Source organism: Pristiophorus japonicus, chromosome 1 (assembly GCF_044704955.1).
Source record: "Pristiophorus japonicus isolate sPriJap1 chromosome 1, sPriJap1.hap1, whole genome shotgun sequence".
NCBI lineage: Eukaryota > Metazoa > Chordata > Chondrichthyes > Pristiophoridae > Pristiophorus > Pristiophorus japonicus.
The window spans coordinates 186,093,442-186,115,600 of record NC_091977.1 but is presented as its reverse complement, the minus strand read 5'-3'; the positions used below and the strand labels follow the sequence as shown (position 1 = coordinate 186,115,600).

At 44.6% G+C, this 22,159-nt stretch overlaps 1 protein-coding gene across 3 annotated transcripts in view; it reads right to left on the bottom strand.

Moving 5' to 3' along the window:
• The window catches only part of hapln1b (hyaluronan and proteoglycan link protein 1b), a 142,159-nt gene that overhangs the window by 9,960 nt on the left and 110,040 nt on the right, over positions 1-22,159 (bottom strand). For all 3 annotated transcript variants that reach the window (XM_070866833.1, XM_070866842.1, XM_070866851.1), the window contains exon 4: positions 19,145-19,447. In XM_070866833.1, coding sequence (XP_070722934.1) covers positions 19,145-19,447 — 303 coding nt within the window. The remainder of the gene's footprint in view (positions 1-19,144; positions 19,448-22,159) is intronic.

Below are 22,159 nucleotides of genomic sequence, written 5' to 3'. Positions count from 1 at the left end.
CCCCAGATCGGGGGGCACTTGATCTAATGTTTATTTTGTTTACTCTAAAAGAGTTGGAGCCCGTGAAGTCATAACTTCAGGCCAAAAAGGCCATGGAAATCTCCTGCTGATCACCACCTACTACCCAACTGTCAAAACAGTATGCCTCCACTTTAAACTTCACTTCGAGGATACTCCAAAGGAAGCAAGGGCACAGAATGTATTCTAGATGAGAACTTAAATGTCCACCACAAAGAATGGCTTGGTAATACCAACACTTACTGAGATGGTCGAGTCCTGAAGGACACAACGGCCAGACTGGGCTCACATCAGGTGGTGAGGGAACCAGCAGACAGAAGTAAGCTACTTGATGCCATCCTCACTAACCTATCTATCACCAGCCGACCTCAGAATGAGGTATGAGTGATGCCAATAAACAGGGCTACTAGCATGCTAAACACCAAAACCCGCTGAGTAGTCCAAAATCAATGGTTCACAGAAAAGCTCTGTAACCATACCACATCCAATTGGTGGTGGACAACTCGTCAATTAACAGGAGAATGAGGCTCCATGAACATTCCCATCCTCGACTATGTTGGAGCCTAGAATATGAGTGCAAGAGACAGGGCTGAACTGTTTGAAAGTATCTTCATAGAAACATAGAAAATAGGTGCAAGAGTAGGCCAGTCAGCCCTTCAAGCCTGCACCACCATTCAATAAGATCATGGCTGATCATTCCCTCAGTACCCCTTTCCTGCTTTCTCTCCGTACCCCTTGATCCCTTTCGGCGTAAGGGCCATATCTAACTCCCTCTTGAATATATCCAATGAACTGGCATCAACAACTCTCTGCGGTAGGGAACTCCACAGGTTAACAACTCTCTGAGTGAAGAGGTTTCTCCTCATCTCAGTCCGAAATGGCCTACCCCTTATCCTAAGACTGTGTCCTCTGGTTCTGGACTTCCCCAACATCGGAAACATTCTTCCCGCATCTAACCTGTCCAGTCCCGTCAGAATCTTATATGTTTCGATGAGATACCCTCTCATCCTTCTAAACTCCAGTGTATAAAGGCCCAGTTGATCCAGTCTCTCCTCATATGTCAGTCCTGCCATCCCGGGAATCAGTCTGGTGAATCTTCGCTGCACACCCTCAATAGCAAGAATGTCCTTCCTCAGATTAGGGGACCAAAACTGAACACAGTATTCCGGGTGAGGCCTCACCAAGGCCCTGTACAACTGCAGTAAGACCTCCCTGCTCCTATACTCAAATCCCCTCGCTATGAAGGCCAACATACCATTTGCCGCCTTCACCGCCTGCTGTACCTGCATGCCAGCTTTCAATGACTGATGAACCATGACACCCAGGTCTCGTTGCACCTCCACTTTTCCTAATCTGCCATTCAGATAATATTCTGCATTCGTGTTTTTGCCACCAAAGTGGATAACCTCACACTTATCCACATTATACTACATCTGCCATGCATTTGCCCACTCACCTAACCTGTCCAAGTCACCCTGCAGCCTCTTAGCACCCTCCTCACAGCTCACACCGCCACCCAGTTTAGTGTCATCTGCAAACTTGGAGATATTACACTCAATTCCTTCATCTAAATCATTAATATATATTGTAAAGAGCTGGGGTCCCAGCACTGAGCCCTGTGGCATCCCACTAGTCACTCCCTACCATTCTGAAAAGGACCCGTTTAACCCGACTCTCTGTTTCCTGTCTGCCAACCAGTTCTCTATCCATGTCAGTACATTACCCCCAATACCATGTGCTTTGATTTTGCACACCAATCTCTTGTGTGGGACCTTGTCAAAAGCCTTTTGAAAGTTCAAACACACCAGATCCACTTGTTCTCCCTTGTCCACTCTACTAGTTACATCCTCAAAAAATTCCAGAAGATTTGTCAAGCATGATTTCCCTTTCATAAAACCATGCTGACTTGGACTGATCCTGTCACTGCTTTCCAAATGCACAGCTATTTCATCTTTAATAATTGATTCCAACATTTTTCTCCCTACTGATGTCAGGCTAACTGGTCTATAATTACCCGTTTTCTCTCTCCCTCCTTTTTTTAAAAAGAGGTGTTACATTAGCTACCCTCCAGTCCATAGGAACTGATCCAGAGTCGATAGACTGTCGGAAAATGATCACCAATGCATCCACTATTTCTCGGGCCACTTCTTTTAACTACCTTGGGATGAACACTATCAGGCCCTGGGGATTTATCGGCCTTCAATCTCATCAATTTCCCTAACACAATTTCCTGTCTAATAAGGATATCCTTCAGTTCCTCCTTCTCATTCGACCCTCAGTTCCCTCGTACTTCCGGAAGGTTATTTGTGTCTTCCTTCGTGAAGACAGAACCAAAATGTTTGTTCAACTGGTCTGCTATTTCTTTGTTCCCCATTATAAATTCACCTGAATCTGACTGCAAGGGATCTACGTTTGTCTTCACTAATCTTTTTCTCTTCACATATCTGTAGAAGCTTTTGCAGTCAGTTTTTATGTTCCCAGCAAGCTTCCTCTCATACTCTATTTCCCCCCTCCTAATTAAAACCATTGTCCTCCTCTGCTGAATTCTAAATTTCTTCCAGTCCTCAGGTTTGCTGCTGATACACTCCAGGAAATCCTCCTCCACCATATTGCTACCAGTTTGGTTAGCCCAATCAATATGTAGATTAAAGTCACCCATGATAACTGCTGTACCTTTATTGCACGCATCCCTAATTTCTTGTTTGATGCTCTCCCCAACTTCACTACTACTGTTTTGTGGTCTGTACACAACTCTCACAGCGTTTTCTGCCCTGTGATATTCCGTAGCTCCACCCATACCGATTCCACATCATCCAAGTTAATGTCCTTCCTTATTATTGCATTAATTTCCTCTTTAACCAGCAATGCCACCCCACCTCCTTTTCCTTTCTGTCTATTCTTCCTAAAGTTGAATACCCCTGGATGTTGAGTTCTCAGCTTTGGTCACCCTGGAGCCATGTCTCCGTGATGCCAATTACATCATATCCGTTAACTGCTATCTGCACAGTTAATTCGTCCACCTTATTCTGAATACTCCTCGCATTGAGGCACAGAGCCTTCAGGCTTGTCTTTTTAACATACTTTGCCCCTTTAGAATTGTGCTGTAATGTGGCCCTTTTTGCTTTTTGCCTTAGGTTTCTCTGCCCTCCACATTTACTTTTCTTCTTTCTATCTTTTGCTTTTGCTCCCATTCTACTTCTCTCTGTCTCCCTGCATAGGTTCCCATCCCCCTGCCATATTAGTTTAGCCCTTCCCCAACAGCACTAGCAAAGACTCCCCCTAGGACATTGGTTCCGGTCCTGCCCAGGTGCAGACCGTCCTGTTTGTACTGATCCCATCTCCCCCAGAACCGGTTCCAATGTCCCAGGAATTTGAATCCCTCCCTTCTGCATCATTCCTCAAGCCACGTATTCATCTGAGCTATTCTGCGATTCCTGCTCTGACTAGCACGTGGCACTGGTAGCAATCCTGAGATTACTACTTTTGAGGTCCTACTTTTTAATTTAGCTCCTAGCTCCCTAAATTCATCTTGTAGGACATCATCCCGTTTTTTACCTATATCTTTGGTACCTATATGCACCACGACAACTGGCTGTTCACCCTCCCTTTTCAAAATGTCCTGCACCCACTCCGAGACATCCTTGACCCTTGCACCAGGGAGGCAACATACCATCCTGGAGTCTCGGTTGCGGCCGCAGAAACACCTATTTATTCCCCTTACAATCGAATCCCCTATCACTATAGCTCTCCCACTTTTTCCTGCCTTCCTGTGCAGCAGAGCCACCCACGGTGCCATGAACTTAGCTGCTGCTGCTCTCCCCTGATCAGTCATCCCCCTCAACTGTACCCAAAGCGGTGTATCTGTTTTGCAGGGGGATGACCACAGGGGACCCCTGCACTACCTTCCTTCCACTGCTCTTCCTGTTGGTCAGCCAAAAGTGGGTCATCCTACTCTGTCTGTCCCTGAGGTCCTCACCATCATAAATACCAGTGTTCAGCCAATTTGGTTCAGTACACATGACATTAAGAAGCTGCTGAATGCAATGAATGCATTGGACACAACAAAGGCTATGAGCCCTGACAGTATTCTGGCAGAACTGCTGAAGACTTGTCCACCAGAGCTAGCCACTCCCATAGCCAAGCTGTTCCAGTACAGCTCATAGGCGGTCCCTCGAGCAAGGATGACTTGCTTCCACAAGAGTTCACAGATGTTTCAATGAAGGACCCAATGTTTCAGTCCTGAACTCCAATTGAGGGGGTGGAAGATGCCTGTGCGTGGATTTTTTTAACGCGTGGTGACCGTTGCACACCAGCCACCAGACGGGCTTGACAGAGCTAGGCCTTTATCCAGTGGCAAGGGTTAACCACGATGCTTTGCTGCACGGACCTAGTGCGCACACATATGTCAGTGTGGGCAGGCCCGTGCTGCCCCTGGGCCCTTGGCTCTTCTGGGCCCCGTACCCTCATTCACTGCACCTTCACCCACAATGTTCCAAGGCCCGGCACTCCAGCTTTATTCATAGCCCCGACCTACGGTGGTGTCCCCACACAGTGGTTCCCAGTACAGCTAGGATACTGGTATCTACCCAACAATATGGAAGATTTCCCAGCTATTTCCTATCCACAAAAAGGTTCAAATCTATCCCAGCCAATTACTGTCTTATCAGTCTTCTCCCAGTCACAATTGGTCGATGGTGTCATCAATAGTACCATCAAGCAACACCAACTCACCAATAACCTGCTCACTGATGCTTAGCTCAGGTTCCATCAGAATCACTTGGCTTCAGAGTTCATCACAGCCTTGATCCAGACATAGACAAAAGAATGCAAGAGGGGAGGTGAGACTAACTGCCCTTGACATCAGGCAGCACTTGACTGAGTAAGGCACCAAGGAGCTCTGGCAAAACTAGTCAATTGTAGTCAAAGAGAAAACCGTCCAATGATTGGAGTCATACCTGAAACAAACAAAAATGGCCGTGGAATTTGGAGGCCAGTCATCACAGCCTTGAGATATAATCGCAGGACATCCTCAGGGAAGCATCTTCAACCCAACCATCTTCAACTGCTTCATCAATGGTGTTCTGTCCATCATAAATTGAGGAGAGGAGCTATTTGCTGATGATTCCACTGTGTTCAGCTCCTTTTGTAAATCTTTTATTAAAGAAGCAACCCATGCCAACCTACAGCAATACCTGGATAGCATTCAGAGTTGGGCTGACAAGTTGACTGATAAAATTCACACCATGTAAGTGCCAGGCAGTGTTTCCTCTAAGCTGCGCAGCCGGGTGATGGGACACGTCCCCACAATAAAAGAAACAGGCCATGCAGAACAAAGCAAAGTTTAAAAGGAATGTTGGTGCCAGAGAGTGATTATCTCAAAAAAGAGAAAGCCCACCAACCTGCCCTTGATAGTCAATGGTACCCTCATCACCAACACCTTGGAGGTCACCAGTGACCAGAAGCTGAACTGGATCAGCCATGTCAACTCTGTGGCTACAAGAACAGGTCAGAGGCTGGGTACTCTGTGATGAGTGGATCACCTCCTCACTCCTCAAAGCCCCACCTCCATTTATAATACTCAAGTCAGGAGTGTGCAGTGTTACTGAAGTAGCAATGATGGGCAATCAACTATATGTTGTTACACTGTCATTACAACCTTATTTAATTATACAGTATCTGTTTGTATTTGGATGGGTGCTTCTGCCATCTGGTGGAAGTGATGTTGGAAAATCTGGCAACTGCACAAACAGATAGGGATCTGGCATAATGGGTCCCTGGCGCATTCCCTGCCCCTGTCTACTAAAATAATGTCTGAAAATTAGTTGGTATTCATAGAAAAATCCTGCATGATGGGTGATGGTTGTTTCTAAAGTTGATTGAAAGCCTCTTCAAAAGTTTTTTTTTTTTTTATTTGTGGTGGTTTAATGATACACATCCATTTTCCAGAGTGGGTCATTTTTTTGGCAGTCTCGGAGTATGCATTAATCTAGGTCCCTACAGGCACTATACTGATGGGGATTATTTTAGGCCCCTGGCAGCCTGGCAGAGGATTTCCTGGTTCTCATATTAGCAGTAATATCCAAACTAATAATGGGTTCAGGATCTGAATTCACTATGAATCTTGACCCCTCTGAATCTAACCAAACTGATAGAGAATTCAATCAGGCTGCATTCAGACAGGCTGTGAAAAAACACAGGCCACATTGCATTAAGTCATCAATCAACTTGACATTTTCGGACCTTGGGTAGCGAGCCAATTAAAACGTTAAAAGACTTTCAATTGAGCCAATAAGGTCAAAGAAGGCGAGTTCTTTTCTGTAAATTCATCCAGGTATAAATACAGCCATTTTGACCATGTGGTTTCAGTAAGACAAAGAAATTGGCAATCAGCCAGCAGCTTGTTACTCTCTGCCAAGATTAAAAAGTTAAAACTACCATCGGAGTTCGTATTTCATTGGAAATTAAGAGATCTAACAATTTTGGCGTTGCGAGCAGGGTCGCTGAGGAAAGAAACTGAATTTTGGACATCGGACCTACATACTGAGGTAAGGACACCTCTTTTTCAAAAAGAAGTCCTCGGTCAAAAGTCTAAATTCGCCTCTCCTTCTACGCGATTCCGAAAGCCTCCGGTTTGCGAACCCTCCGGTTGGTAGTCGGCTCGAGGTCCCATAGACGTCTACACTTCGGCGGTGTGTTAGTTAATTAATCACCGACCTATTGATCGGCTAGCAAGCCTACAACTCGAGACCCCAGTAAAGAACTCAGTATAATGGCAGCAGGAGATAAGAACAAAGAATTGCCTACAACTGTTAAAGGTGGGCAGGCACCATCTGAAGTTTCGCTAGATTTAATTCTCGAACAGTTGAAAGAATACATAGAACAACAATTCAACTTATCTAAAACCTGTATTAAGATCGAACAAAAGTACGGAACCTCCAAAGGACAATGGTCCTTGGACGAGATTAAAAGGGTCTGGGGAAAAACGACCCGTATGAAAAATAAAGAGCGAACTAGATGGTCCCTAGCGGCTATGGGCCAGATCCGAAACCGGAATGAAATTATAATGCGTTCCCAACATGATCGAGAACTGACCAGCACAAAGGATCAATTGCAAGCTGTTTGTGCACAGCTGCGACAGAAAAAGCTTGAACTTGAAAAGCTGGAAGCGGAAGTTAACGATCTTAAAGGTGAAATTAAAGAATGGAAAAAATCATTAGATCAAGAGACAGTAATAGGAAAAGGAAAATGTATTGATCAATTCCCAGGGTACCCATGTTTGGATAAATTAAAAGCGCAAACCCGAAGACACGACCGAGGAATAGATACGGTTTCTGAATCCTCCGACAATACAGTGTCGGAGGATGATGAAGAATTAGGGGTGCGCTTTGCCCCGTTTAAAAAAAGACGAGTTGTCGTCAAATCAGAAGAGACTGCGGATGAGGGCGGAACCAAAAAAACAAAGAGAAGGGTGTATGCAGAATACTTAGTTCATGCTCCGGCAGACCCAGAGAAAATTGATAAATGGTCCAAGGAATTGCCTAATCCAAAGAAAGGGGGAGTAAAAACGTGGGACCAATTGGACCGCTTAAGAAATATATATCAACTTCATCCCTGGGACGGAGTGCAAATTTTGACCATAATGGTGCCAAAAACACAGGGAAGAAAATTGCACGACAAGGTAGATGAAGCTTTGGGGCAGAATGAGCAAGAATTAGACGCAGGATGGGAGGCGATTAAACACTGGCTGGAAGCCTTCAGTCCAGCTAAGACAGACTGGGGAAAAATTGCAGCTTGCCAACAGAAAGGAACAGAGGAGGTCCTGGAGTATGACGAGCGGCTTAGATGCACGTGGCTAGAACATTCGGGTATGAATAATACGGATGAGGAAATGGATGAACAAGCGTTTGGACCCCTGAAAGCAGCTTTCGTGGCAGGTCTAAAGCCAGAACTGTCCAAAATGCTTAAAGTAGTGTTACTGGACTGGGAAGATAGAGGAACTACCTTGCAGCATTGGTGGATCGATGTAACCAATTAGATCGGGATATGGGAGCTAAAGTCCGAGCTGTACAGGCTATGGGATGGAAATCCCAGGATTCCGATAAACAATCATTCAGAAAATTACCCGGAAAATGTCATTATTGTGGGAAAGAAGGTCACTGGGCCAAGACGTGCAGGGCAAAACAGAAAGGTCGTGGCTGGGGAAGAGGACGCAGCCAGGGATACAATTCAGCCAACAAGCCAGGTTTGTCACAAGATAACGACCTCATAGAAGCATTTAAGTGACTGACAATACAACAACAGAAGGAGTTACTTGGGATAGCAAAAAACGATTAGAGCCCACCCTGGCCCCCCTCCTCGCACTAATACAACAAAGGGGAGATGGGCTATATATAACTGTGAGGGTGGGCGATAAGGATGAGGACTGTCTTTTCGACACAGGGGCGGAATTAACATGCTTACCTCTACAATATGAAGACTTTTTGCCGTTGGATGGTAGGGCATGTACAGCCTATGGAGTTGGGGGCCATAAAATGGAAATTAAAAGGACAACACCGGTACTTATTGGGCTGGGTCCACATGAACTAACCACGCCGGTCTGGATAGGCCCAGTAGATCAACCCCTTTTGGGAATGGACGTTCTAATCCAAGTAGATTCATTGTTGCATTTCGAGGATGGTCGGGTGACATGGTCAATTAGAACTTTGAAGAAAGAAGAATTGAAGGAACACCCGATATGGGCTAAAGATAAGAATGATTGTGGCCTACTCCAGATGGAGCCTGCGTCATTTACCGGGAGCAAGCCTCCATGCACTAAACAGTATCCCATCAGTCCAACTGCCATCGCGGGAATCTTACCGGTTATTCAGCAATTGGAAAAACAAGGGGTGCTTATTAAAACGCATAGCTCCTCCAATAGCCCCGTGTGGCCGGTACAGAAATCTAATGAAACTCGCCGTTTGACTGTCGATTATAGGAAAGCTAACCAGTGTATTGATCAAAAAGCTCCTTTGGTCGCAGATCCCTCCACCATTTTTAATGCCCTCAAACTGGAACATAAATATTTCTCGGTTATAGATATGGCCAACGGATTTTGGTCGGTGCCTGTGGCACCGGAGGTTCGACAGTAGTTTGCTTTCACTGTCCAAGGACAACAGTATACTTGGACCCGGTTACCGCAGGGTTTCCATAACAGCCCTACAGTATTCCACATGGCTTTACAAAGCCATTTGCGAGAATTACCTCCCCTGTCATCCACAGTCATCCAATATGTAGACGATATCCTGCTAGCTTCAAACACGGAAGAACAGCATGAACAAGATTTACGAGCTTTGCTGGATCACCTTCGGCTGAAAGGACATAAAGCCAGCATCGACAAAGTACAAATATCCCAAGAAGAGGTTGTATACCTGGAACAAAAGATTTCATAAGGAAAGAGAGAACATACCCAGGATAGAACTGCAGCCATTCGGGCTGCTAAAAAACCCACCACTATTCAGGAACTAAGGTCTTTTTTGGGATTGTGTAACTTTAACAGAAATTGGATTGACTCCTTCACACAGCTTGCTCAGCCATTGAATGATATCTTAAAGGGGAAACGTGCCTCTAAAGAAGCCATCACCCTCACTAAGGAACAGCAAGAGGCCTTCCTGAGTTTGAAAAAGGCTTTGTGTTCGGCACCGGCTCTGGGAATCCCCGACAGTGGTAAGCCATTTACCCTGTTTGTCCATGAGAAAGAAGGATATATGACAGCTATACTGACACAAGAACATGGGGATCGGCAAAGACCTATTGGCTAATATTCGGCAAAACTGGATGCGGTAGCCCTCGGATGGGGAAGTTGCCTAAGGGCCATGGAAGCTACATGTCGAGCGGTAATGATCACTGCGGGTCTAGTCCTCGACCAAAAGCTGATTGTCAAGTGTCCCCACACCGTACACGCTTCGCTGTCTATGAATAGAATGTCTCAGGTGACAGCAGCAAGATGGATCCGCTGGACAGCAGTTTGGAAGCTCCTAATCTCCATATCGTCCGGACCAGCCCGGTTAATCCCGTAACTATGCTCCCGATGTCAGAATCGAGGGAGCAAGAGGGGGGAGAATGTGAAGAGCATGACTGCGTGGAGATTTTAAAAGAAACAGAAGAAGCAGCCTTAGCAGCAGAGGAGCCTCTGCACAACCCAGACCTCATCCTGTTTACAGATGGTTCCTCCTTTGTTGACAATGGTACCAGAAAAGCAGGATGGGCAGTTACAACCTTATATGAGGTAGTGGCAAAAGGATGTTTACCCTCAGGAACGTCAGCACAACAGGCCGAGTTACGGGCCCTGTCAGAAGCATGTCGAATAGCAGAAGGACAGACAGCTAATGTCTACACAGATTTGCGTTATGCTTTTGGAGTCGCTCACGACTTTGGTATGTTATGGCGGAAAAGAGGATTCCTCATTGCTGCTGGTACACCTATCTGAAATGGAAAAGAAGTCCGAGACTTACTGGAGGCCATACAATTACCTCAGGAAGTGTCCATCCTGAAGTGTAAGGCCCATACCAAGGAAAATACCACAGAAGCACAGGGAAATGCCCCAGCCGACCAGGCAGCTAAAGATGCCGCCTCACAGGGTGTTCCTCCAGAAGAACCAACACTGATGTGCAGATTGAAAGCACTCAGGACTCTGACACGAGACCTTCAAACAATGCAAGGCGAGTGCTCCCGAGAGGAAAAATGGACATGGATTGAGGCAGGAATTAAGCTATGCGAAGATGGTGTCTGGAGACAAAGAGTTACCGACAAGCCAGTTGCGCCACAAGCGCTTATGCCTTTTTTAGCCCAACAGATCCACTCGTGGGGACACTTGGCCTCACAACAGATGACGGCACGGTTCCAGAAAAGCTGGTGGGGTCGGGGATTTAAAAAACATGCCCAGCTGGACCCATCACGGTAATGCCCCAACTGAGGCCCCCTGCCCCTGTCGGACCACTCCAGCATCTGCAGGTTGATTATATATCTCTTCCTTCATGCCAAGGATACACTAACATTCTTGTCATAGTCGACAGATTCTCTAGATGGGTAGAAGCTGTCCCAACTAAAAGAGCCACAGCCAATCACACTGCAAAGATCTTGTGTAAGGATTACATTCCCCGATGGGGAGTCCCGAGTAGCATTGACTCAGATCAGGGAACACACTTCACAGGTGCTGTCTGCCAAGAAGTCTGTAGGTTACTGAACATTACGTGGGATTTACACTGTCCTTATCATCCACAATCATCAGGACAAGTGGAGCGAATGAATCGAACTCTGAAACAACGGCTTGCCAAATATCACCAAGAAGGAACACCATGGCCCCAGGCACTACCAATAGTGCTATGTAGCATTAGGGCAACCCCGAACAGAACTACAGGTCTAAGCCCATTTGAAATTATAACAGGAAGACCCATGTCGCTGCCAGGAACTATCGATTTACAGAAAGCTGATGTTCACTTAATGAGTGACACTTTGTTATCATACTATCAGAACTTAACCAATGCTATTAGTTCTGTTTCCCGACAGGTATCGGCAGCTTGGGGTAATCTACCCGAAGGAGGACACGACATCATCCCGGGAGTCTGGGTGTATGTGAAAAAGTTGCATAAAGAACCTTTGGGTGCCAAGTGGGAGGGACCTTACCAAGTGTTATTGACCACCCAGGCAGCTGTTAAAGTCCAAGGAAAGAAAGCCTGGATCCACGCTTCACACGCTAAACGAGCACCCGTAACTGAAGCTGAAATCTAATAAGGACAATTACTTTTCGCGAAAATGTATAAATTTACTGTAGTATTGATTGTAGGTATTCTAGGCATAGGCCTACTTCTTACTAGCCGACCCTCTGCACCGAAGGGAAATAGTAGGGTAGCAAGGGAATTACATGTAAATATTTTTTACTTTTATATTGTTTGTTTATGTTGATTAAATGTTGTTGTGACCAGGCAGCTGTAGCTGCTGTCCCGCAGTTGAGACACCTTGCAGGTCCTAGCAGACCGTCTGTACATTGCACAGGGGTATGTTATGCTTAAGGAAAGGTGGTTTACTGGTTGAATTAAGATATTGATTTGGATTAAATTGGAATAAGGTTAATTAACCTACTAAAACCAGACTTCCATTGTGGCCACGATGGAACTCAGGTTGGTGTAAATTTGTGTGGAAGCTACTAGTCCGGACATGTGGCGAAAAAACATCAACAAATTTTAGAAGGAAACTCTATTAACATGTATGAAATTATTTTGTAGAATGTTTAACCAGTGATACCTGATGTTTTATGATTCAGTTTGTGAAAGAATCAAAGGGGGGATTGATAGAGAATTCAAACAGGCTGCATTTAGACAGGCTGTGAAAAAACACAGGCCACATTGCATGAAATCATCAATCAACTTGACATTTTCGGACCTTGGGTAGCGAGCCAATTAAAACATTAAAATACTTTCAATTGAGCCAATAAGGTCAAAGAAGGCGAGTTCTTTTCTGTAAATTGATCCAGGTATAAATACAGCCATTTTGACCATGTGGTTTCAGTAAGACAAAGAAACTGGCAATCAGCCAGCAGCTTGTTACTCTCTGCCAAGATTAAAAAGTTAAAACTACCATCGGAGTTCGTATTTCATTGGAAATTAAGAGATCTAACACCAAACACTCATCCTTCATCTATACCATTGACAATTCATCGCACTATGCTATTTTTACCACAGTAAAAGCAAATTTAGGACAGTACTGAAGTTCTAGGGAATTGCAAGGTAGCAATTCAATTGTGTGGTTCTGATGACATTACAATTTTAAAGAAGGAGGCCATCAGTCGACCTCAGGGCTGCAATTACTGCCTTAAACTTATGATCAGTTATTTTCTGTTCTTTATATTATACCTGTATTGCTTTAAAACAAATTATAAATGAATCTATTCTTGCTCAATTTTCTCTGCATACTAGGCATACAGAGTGTGGTAGAGGGGGCATGATGTAGGTAAAAGGATAATTGAAATAATACGGTCGTACAGCATCACATAATTGGTGTGAAAGTAATCCCAATCAATTTGGCAACTAATTATGCTGAATATTCATAAGACCAAACAAAAGAGGACAAGAAAAGGCCAACTACTCCATCCAGGAGATTGCATAACTGATATCACTAGTCACTGCTAACACTACCTACCTTCTATAACTTGAGATGTCTCCCACTTTTATGAATTTATCCAGCATCCTTCTGAAAGTGTGAAGTAAATATATACTCACCACACATTCTGGAAATCTATTCCAGAGGTTTTATTCACATTGAAGGACATTTGCCACACTATGACCTAATTCACCAATGTATCTAAATCAGCCTGCAGGCTATTTCACCTAAAGTCCGAACTACCTCAAGTGCCCTAGTGTCATCAGCAACATTTCCTACTCCACCCAATGTCTTTGTCCAAATCATTGATAAAGATGGTGAAGAGCAACGATCCTTTCTCCCAGCCACCAGCACAGAGACTTTCATCCAGGGGACATTAGATAGCGGTAGTGAGAAATTGGCACCAGATGTTTCACCGAACAGGGTGGATCTGGCGGAGTGGGTAGTCGGCGAGTGTCATGTATGTACATGCTGTTTGTAGCCACCAGATGGTGTCATTGTTGGAGGCCACTGAGCAGCACACACATGGTGCTGCTCTGGGATAAAAGGCCAGCCATTTTGTGAGCCAGGCACTATGGGCCATAATGAAGCAGAGCCAAGGTTGTACCTTGTTCAGTTAAACAGTACTCAGTTTGTACCTTTATTGCATACATAGCATTTGGCGACAAGAATACAAAAACATTTGTTTGCAAAATGAGCACGATTGGATTTTTAGAGCGATGCGCAGAGGGAGAAGATTAGGCAGACTTTGTGAGGCGTTTGAACCAGTACTTCGAGGCCAACAAAATGAAGGGGGTCGATGATGCAGATTGGCACCGGGCCGTGTTCCTCACTCTGTGCGGTTCAAAGATCTACGGTCTGATAAAGAATCTACTTATGCCTAGTGATCCAACAGAGAAAACGTACGAGGAGTTGTGTACATGGGTACGGGAACACCTCAAGCCAGACGACAGCATCATCATCTCGAGATACAGGCTTTATACACATGTTCGATCGGAGGGCCAGAGCGCGGCGGAATCCGTTGCCGACCTGAGACATCTAGCGGGACCATGCAAGTTCAGGACGTTGTTGGCAGACATGCTGCGGGACTTCTTTGTTATCGGTATCACCCACGAGGTGATCCTGTGCAAACTTCTGGCAGTGGAGGAGTTGGATTTAAAAAGGGCCACCCAGATCGCTCAATCATGTATGACAACGGACAGGAGTTTAAAGCAAATATCGGTGAAGAACCAATCCTCAGCAAATACTGTAAATGTGATTGATTCGGCGTTCGGCAGAGCGGCACATGGCAGGGCCTATCCGGCTGCGTTTGCGAATGGTTCGGTGTTCGGCAGAACGGCACATGGCAGGGCCTATCCGGCTGCGTTTGCGAATGGTTCGGTGTTCTGCAGAACGGCACATGGCAGGGCCTATCCGGCTGTGTTTGCGAATAGTTCGGTGTTCGGCAGAACGGCACATGGCAGGGCCTATCCGGCTGTGTTTGCGAATAGTTCGGTGTTCGGCAGAACGGCACATGGCAGGGCCTATCCGGCTGCGTTCATGAAACCTGTGGCAGCTCAAAGTCCGCCAACGGGAATGTATGCGACTTCTCCGCGTTGGCGTTGTGGGGGAAATCATCGGCACCAGCAGTGCTGATTTAAGCAATATAGTTGCAAAGGCTGTCTGAGAGTGGGACATCTCCAGCACAAGTGTCCGCAGATGAGCAAGCGAGCTGCGACACACCACATGGAGGATGAGAGTCAGACTAGCGTGGATCCGGATATGCAATCCATGATGCCAGAGGAGGAAGTGAATGGACTGTACTCTTTCATAACCAAGAGTAAACCAATTTTGATTAATGTGACGTTTAATGGGATATCGGTAGCGATGGAACTGGACACAGGGGCAAGTCAATCGATCAAGAACGAGAGGGTATTTAATAAGCTGTGGGATACTAAGACTGTGAGGCCCAGGCTGAGCCCTGTTAACGCCAAGTTGCGCACGTGCACCAAAGAACTGATAAAGGTGATTGGCAGTGCACAAATTAACGTGTCGTATAACGGTGCGGTTCACGAGTTACCGCTGTGGATTGTTCTAGGCAATGGCCCAACGCTGCTCGGCAGGAGCTGGTTGGAGAAAATCAGATGCGACTGGAACGACATAAAGGTGTTGTCATCGGAGGAAGATACATGTTCCCAAGTATTGAGCAAGTTCCCCTCGCTGTTCGAACCGGGTATCGGCAACTTCACGGGAGCCAAGGTGCAGATCCACGTGGACTCAGATGCAAGACCCGTCCATCATAAAGCTCGGGCAGTGCTGTATATGATGAGGGAGAAGGTCGAAATTGAACTGGACAGACTTCAGCGCGAAGGGATCATATCACCGGTCGAATTTAATGAATGGGCCAGCCCCATTGCTCCTCTGCTGAAAAGTGATGGTGCAGTCAGAATCTGTGGAGACTACAAGGCTATGATCAACAGGGTTTTGAAACAAGATCAGTACCCGTTACTGACAGCTAGCCGGAGGGAAGTCGTTCACAAAACTGAACTTGACATTGGCCTATATGACGCAGGAGTTGGTCGAGACGTTGAAAAGACTTACACGCACAAAGGACTGTTTATTTACCACAGGTGCCCATTTGGAATTCGCTCGTCTGCAGCAATATTCCAGAGGAATATGGAAAGTCTACTGAAGTCTGTTCCCAGAACTATCGTGTTCCAAGATGACATCCTGATCACCGGTCGTGACTCCAAGGAACATCTGAACAACCTGGAAGAGGTTCTACTGCGTTTGGACAGAGTGGGACTCAGACTTAAATGCTTGAAGTGCGTCTTCATGTCACCGGAGGTCGAATTCCTCGGGAGGAAAATCACCACCGCTGGCATCAGACCTACTGACGTGTAAACAAAAGCCATCAAGAATGCAGCCAAGCCACAGAACGTGATGGAGCTGCGTTCGTTCCTGGGTCTACTCAACTACTTTGGTAACTTCCTACCTAAATTGAGCACCTTACTTGAACCACTGCACATGCTATTAAGAAAAGACAATAACTGGGTGTGGGGCACATTGCAAGACAGAACTTTCGAGAAAGCCACCAAGCTGCTTTGCTCAAACAAGCTGCTGGTACATTATAACCCATATAAATGTTTAGTTTTGGCCTGTGACGCATCGTCATATGGAATTGGTTGATTGTTACAACAAGCCAATGAGTCGGGGAAACTTCAACCAAGAGCCTACAGTATGGTAGAAAGTGAAGATTTAGCGTGTGTGTACAGTGTTAAAAAGATGCATCAATACCTGTTCGGTCTGAAGTTTGAATTAGAGACCGATCACAAGCCGTTCATTTTGTTGTTTTCCGAGAGCAAAGGTATCAATACCAACGCTTCATCCCGCATCCAAAGGTGGGCGCTGACATTATCTGTCTATGATTATGTCATTCGCCACAGACCTGACACAGAGAATTGTGCCGATGCTTTTAGCCGGTTGTCATTGCCCACACCGGAAGTAGAAACGCCACAACCGGCAGATTTAATGTTAATCATGGATGCTTTTGAGAGTGAAGGTACCGCCGCTGAGTTTGTGGTCATGGCCATCCAAACCTTGGTCCAGGATCCATGTAGATTTTGCAGATCCTTTCCTGGGCAAGATGTTTTTAGTGGTGGTGGATGCTTATTCGAAGTGGATAGAATGCATAATCATGTCATCCAGTACATCCACGGCAACCATAGAGAATCTTAATGTCATGTTCGTGACACATGGTCTGCCTGACATAGTAGTGAGCGACAATGGGTCGTGCTTCACCTGTCAGAAATTTTAGGAGTTTGTAAAACTTAACGGCATAAAACATGTAAGGTCAGCACCGTTCAAGCCTGAGTCCAACGGGCAAGCAGAACGTGCAGTACAAATTATCAAGCAAAGCATGAGGAGAGTAACCCAAGGGTCACTGCAGACCCGCTTGTCCTGCATACTGCTGAGTTGCAGGACAAGACCCCACACACTCACAGGAGTCTCGCCTGCTGAATTCATGATGAAAAGAGGTCTTAAGACCAAGTTATCTCTTGTACACCCAGATTTAAGTAATCATGTTGAATACAGAAGACAGAGTCAACAAGGGTACACGATCACGCAACTGTGTTATGTGAGATTTCTGTTAATGATCTTGTATATGTGTTGAATTATGGTCAGGGTCCAAAATGGATCGTTGGTACGGTCATGGCCAAGGAGGGCAACAGAGTATTTGTTATTAAGCTCAAGAATGGGCAAACTTGCAGGAAATACATGGATCAAATAAAGCTGAGGCACACAGACGAGCCAGTGCAGTCGGACGAAGAAACCGTCAACGACCAACCAACCTACCAGCAGCCTTCAGTGGACTCAAGGGTCATCAGTGAACTCGGAATTCCCATCACGGACTTGTTCAATAAAAATGGACTTGCAATTCTGACGTAGCCACTGCCACCCCAACAAGTCAGCCATCCAGCCACCAGCCACAACAGACTCGGCACATTCACCCAAGGCCGGAATCGAACTGAGACGGTCAACCCAGGAGTGTAAAGCACAGGACCGTCTCAATCTGTGAAGGACTGTGATAAGATCTCAGAGGAGGGTATTTTCATGTATGTACATGCTGTTGTAGCCACCAGATGGTGTCATTGTTGGAGGCCACTGAGCAGCACGCATATGGTGCTGCTCTGGTATAAAAGGTCAGCCATTTTGTGAGTCAGGCACTTTGGGCCATAATAAAGCAGAGCCAAGGTTGTAACTTGTTCACTTAAACAGTACTCAGTTTGTAGCTTTATTGCATACATAACAGTGAGGATGTGGATGCTGTGGAGAAGGCTGCTAAGGCTTTGGAGACTCACCTGAAAATAAGGATGTTTGATGAACATCATACCTATTTTCTGACTCTGAGGACAATCTCCCAGGATGTACAGCCACTGACTCGTGTGACTGTTGAGTCTACAGCTATCCTTTGCAGCAACATCACAAAAAATGTTCTTCCTTGCAGGCACCTAAGCAGAAAGTGGCAACTGCATTGAAATTTGCAGATCATCCCCAGATAAAAAGCATCCAGGTACCAACGGTTCCTCCATCTCCATGGAAGCACAGACTGCAGCTCTGGCAGCAATAGGGGACAGATTAGAGCACAGCACAGATCATGGCTTTCAGACCATGGCCATTGATGTGTCTCAGGGCTTTTAGGATCTGGCAGTTGCATTCGACCAGACATTCCACTTATCAGTGGGGCCATAGATCCAGGGCCCAATAGATTGGTAGATTGGTGACAACTGAAGTCCATCTGCCTGATAGTGCCATCTCTCAGGATAGCAGCACATGCCAAGGCTATGGCCTTTCCTTTCACAACACCATGGTAGTGGTACATGGGAGTTAAGACCAGTCTGCGCAGGAACACCTTCTAGAAACACAGTCACCAGCAGCTCCATGCCTGGAGACAAATTTCATAAGATGTGGACAGTCTCTTGACCCTTCTGTACAGTATGAGGAGCCAACCATCAGTTATGAACAAAAGCAATGTGAATTATAATTATGTGAAACTTGTAGTGATGAGTATGTCAAAGAATTTGGGCTCTTGAGTTATAACCTTATCTCTGACCCAGACTTTAATGTTCGATGTTGGCAGCAGAGACTCACAAAATTATCTCCATAGTCTCTGCTTGATGTTAGGGCAGAAGCAACATTTCACAATGCTATCTTTAAATTAAATTCCTCTCTCTCTCTCTCAGATAACACCTCCACAACATCCATCTAAGGGCTTAGCAAGCAATCCTTTCTTAGGCTAATGCCATTGCCACACTGTAACCAGCCATTAGAAGGATTTCAAGATTGCTGTAGATTGACTTATTTTATTTTCCTTTTGTAGGAAATCACACTAAATCTGCTCAGTAGCTCCACCAAATGGTATGACTAAGACTGAACCCTATTACTGATCCAGTTTGTTGGCATATCAAAATTTCACATCATTAAGACAGAACAGAACATTTGAATGTCATACCTTTGTAGTTGGATGTAAAGCAGAACACATCATATTTGTTCTTCACTTTGTCCCTGTATCCATAGCTTCTGACACCAGGCACTGTATTTCTCCCTCCACATGGTTCCCTGGGTTTGGTGATAGGATACTGCACAGACCCGTCACTCAGCCAGCCTGCATTACACCAGTCCAGTCCCGCCCTCCACGCATCGTAAAGCTGATCAAATGAAGCAACTATCGCATCCTGATCATCACACGCCTTCTGAGCCTCAATAAAATTCAGGTTGTAGCGACCTAGGCGTGGAAAGTATGGGAACACAATACCTGGAAACAAATGAAGGACACAAGAATTTACCAGCCAGATGTATATGATGACTGTAAGCGGCAGAAATTCAAAGGTATACAGGATGTCAGACATATGTATAATTAGATACATCCATTCAAATGTGTGCTCATTTAACAACACTCCCATTTATTTGTTAGGTCTGGAAGGATGTTCTGATTGTGTGAATTTTCAATTATTCATTATTCCATATTGCTATAATTTTGACTACGATAGTCACACAATTTGCACATTTCTCCTGCAAAATTCTGTGTATAGATCTTAATTTTCAGAACAGATTGTCAAAATACTGTTGCTAAATTTGTGAACAACCAATAAGAGAACTGCAAGTGTTTTTTTTCACTGGACTCATGACTGTAAATGTATTCATACATACATATGCATGCCTGCAACCCTTCTGCATAAGTTAAGTCAAATCAAATCAAATAATATCAATGTCTGTCAGCTTTCAAGGTGGAAAGCAAATTTAAATTATTTATAATTGTGTGACTCTCCTCACTGCCTTTTTGCATGTTATTTTTTCCCCTCATCTCATTAACTCCTCTGAAATATACATCATTCTCGTCTGAAATTTCAGTAATAGCTGTTTCCAGGCCAATAGCAGCCTTGCACAAGCTTCCAGGAGATGAATCTTTGCACTGGATTGATTAATCTTTTGGATTTTGTTTCGACCCATGTCTGATCATTCTGTGGCAGCGTGTCTGCGCACTAATGAGCTGTGCCACCAATCACTTCTATTTTAATTAATCAATGCATATGAAACCTGAAACTTCCTTTTACTCGGTTTACTAGGTTTTTTATTCTCAACAGTTTATATTGGAGAAATATGGGACAGTGCCAGAATATGTAGAACAAGCTATAGCTTAACTTCAATTGAACAAATAACTCAGTTAATTCCGACAGCATGGAGAAGTTAGAAGTATAGGTTTAAGACACTTATGTAAACTTCAGAATTCCCCTGTTACACAAATCTGAGTCAATCATACCACATTGCAAGGAACGTACCAGTGGCACAATTCTACAGCTTTTGAATAGAGGACATTCAGTATTCAGTCATAATCTAGCAGAGGGACATAAAGATCATGGGTCCCAGATATTGCGTTTCTGTTCCTCTTCCTGATTCCCTGAAATGTTGCTGTTCCTCTCTTGCCCTGGATACCAGATGTTGTGCTATAGTTCTTTTGCCATGCTCCTTTGACCTTCTGATGCTCCTTTTCCTGTCCCCCAATTCCCTGATATTGTGTTATTCCACTTCTGCCCTGAATCCCTGACCTTGCACTTCTCCTATTCCTGCCCCAGATTCCCAGAGGTAGAATTATTCCTCTCCTGCCAAGTTATCTGCTGTGTTACTGCTGTGCTCCTGTCTTGGGTCCCACTGTTCTGCTAGGCCTCTCCCAACCTGATTCCAACAAAGTGTTGCTCCTCTGTTGCGTACGAATATTGTGCTGAATCTGGCACACTTTACTAAAAGCAAATGTTTTCTATTGAGATAAAAAAAACTATGATATCTTAATCAGTTGTTTACTCTTCTGAAGCTTGTTTAAAGAAATGTGCAGTATTAACAGAAATATTATTGTAAATAAAATGAATTTAGTTACAGCATTTTCAGGTGAAATTATACATTCATTTTTTGGATGGCAGGATCTTTAATTGGTAATTGATTGAAACCTCCGTTGATTAATTGCACCAAATCTGCTACTAATGAATACTATTCAGAATTGCAGTGAAAAACATAATTTAAACAAAATATTGCTCATTATTTAAAACACTGTGTTTCATTATCTGGGTCAGGCTGTACTGCAACATCTATTTGTAGCTGTGACCCCACTACTGATTGGTATGGGAATTTGTCCTGCTACCTTTCCAACCTTGGCTGGTTCAGCCCTCTTTACACAATCTAGTAAACCCATAACCGCCCAACTGGGAGGGTGAGCACTAACAGGATAACTGCTATACAAAATGTACATTCCTAGCTCCAGTCTGAATCAGGATAAGTACTGTATAACAAACAAATATAAATGAACTGAAGCATTTTCAAAAATGAGTACAAGTCTCCAGTACACTAGCCATAATTCAACACTAAGCAACTCGAAATTCGTATTCTCACTTAGAAATATTCAGAGCTGCCAACATTGGGGAAACGTCAAGACTGTGATTTACGACCAAAAAAAGAGATAGAGCACAAGCTAATATCAATGCACGAGGAACTGTGTTTATTTTTAAGAGTGAAATACGTCAAAATAGGTCACATTTTGACTGAGTCTAACTGCAAATGAATGAGACTTGACAGGCATGGAATTGCCACACTGGTGCTGCAGGAGATGCTTTTCAGAGTTTGGCTCATCATTGGTATAGACAGATTTAATCTTCATCCAACCTATCCTGTGCCTTTCCTGGGATCAATTAATATCAACTAGGGGTACAAAAATAGCCACAAAAAAAAAATTTACTTTGGGAAAATGCCAAGAAATGAAATATAGCTTTTTGTTATGGATCAAGACACAGACAGAATCTGCATAATGACTAAACATGCATCTGATACACAGAATGGTAGGCATTCATTCAGGATATCTTGTGCTTCATTATTGACTTTAAAATAACAGGCTGTTCTGATTCTGAAATGACCTGGACTCGGCAAAATTCAAACTTATCCCAGGTTTTAAATTTTTTCCAATACCATTCCTACTAACTGA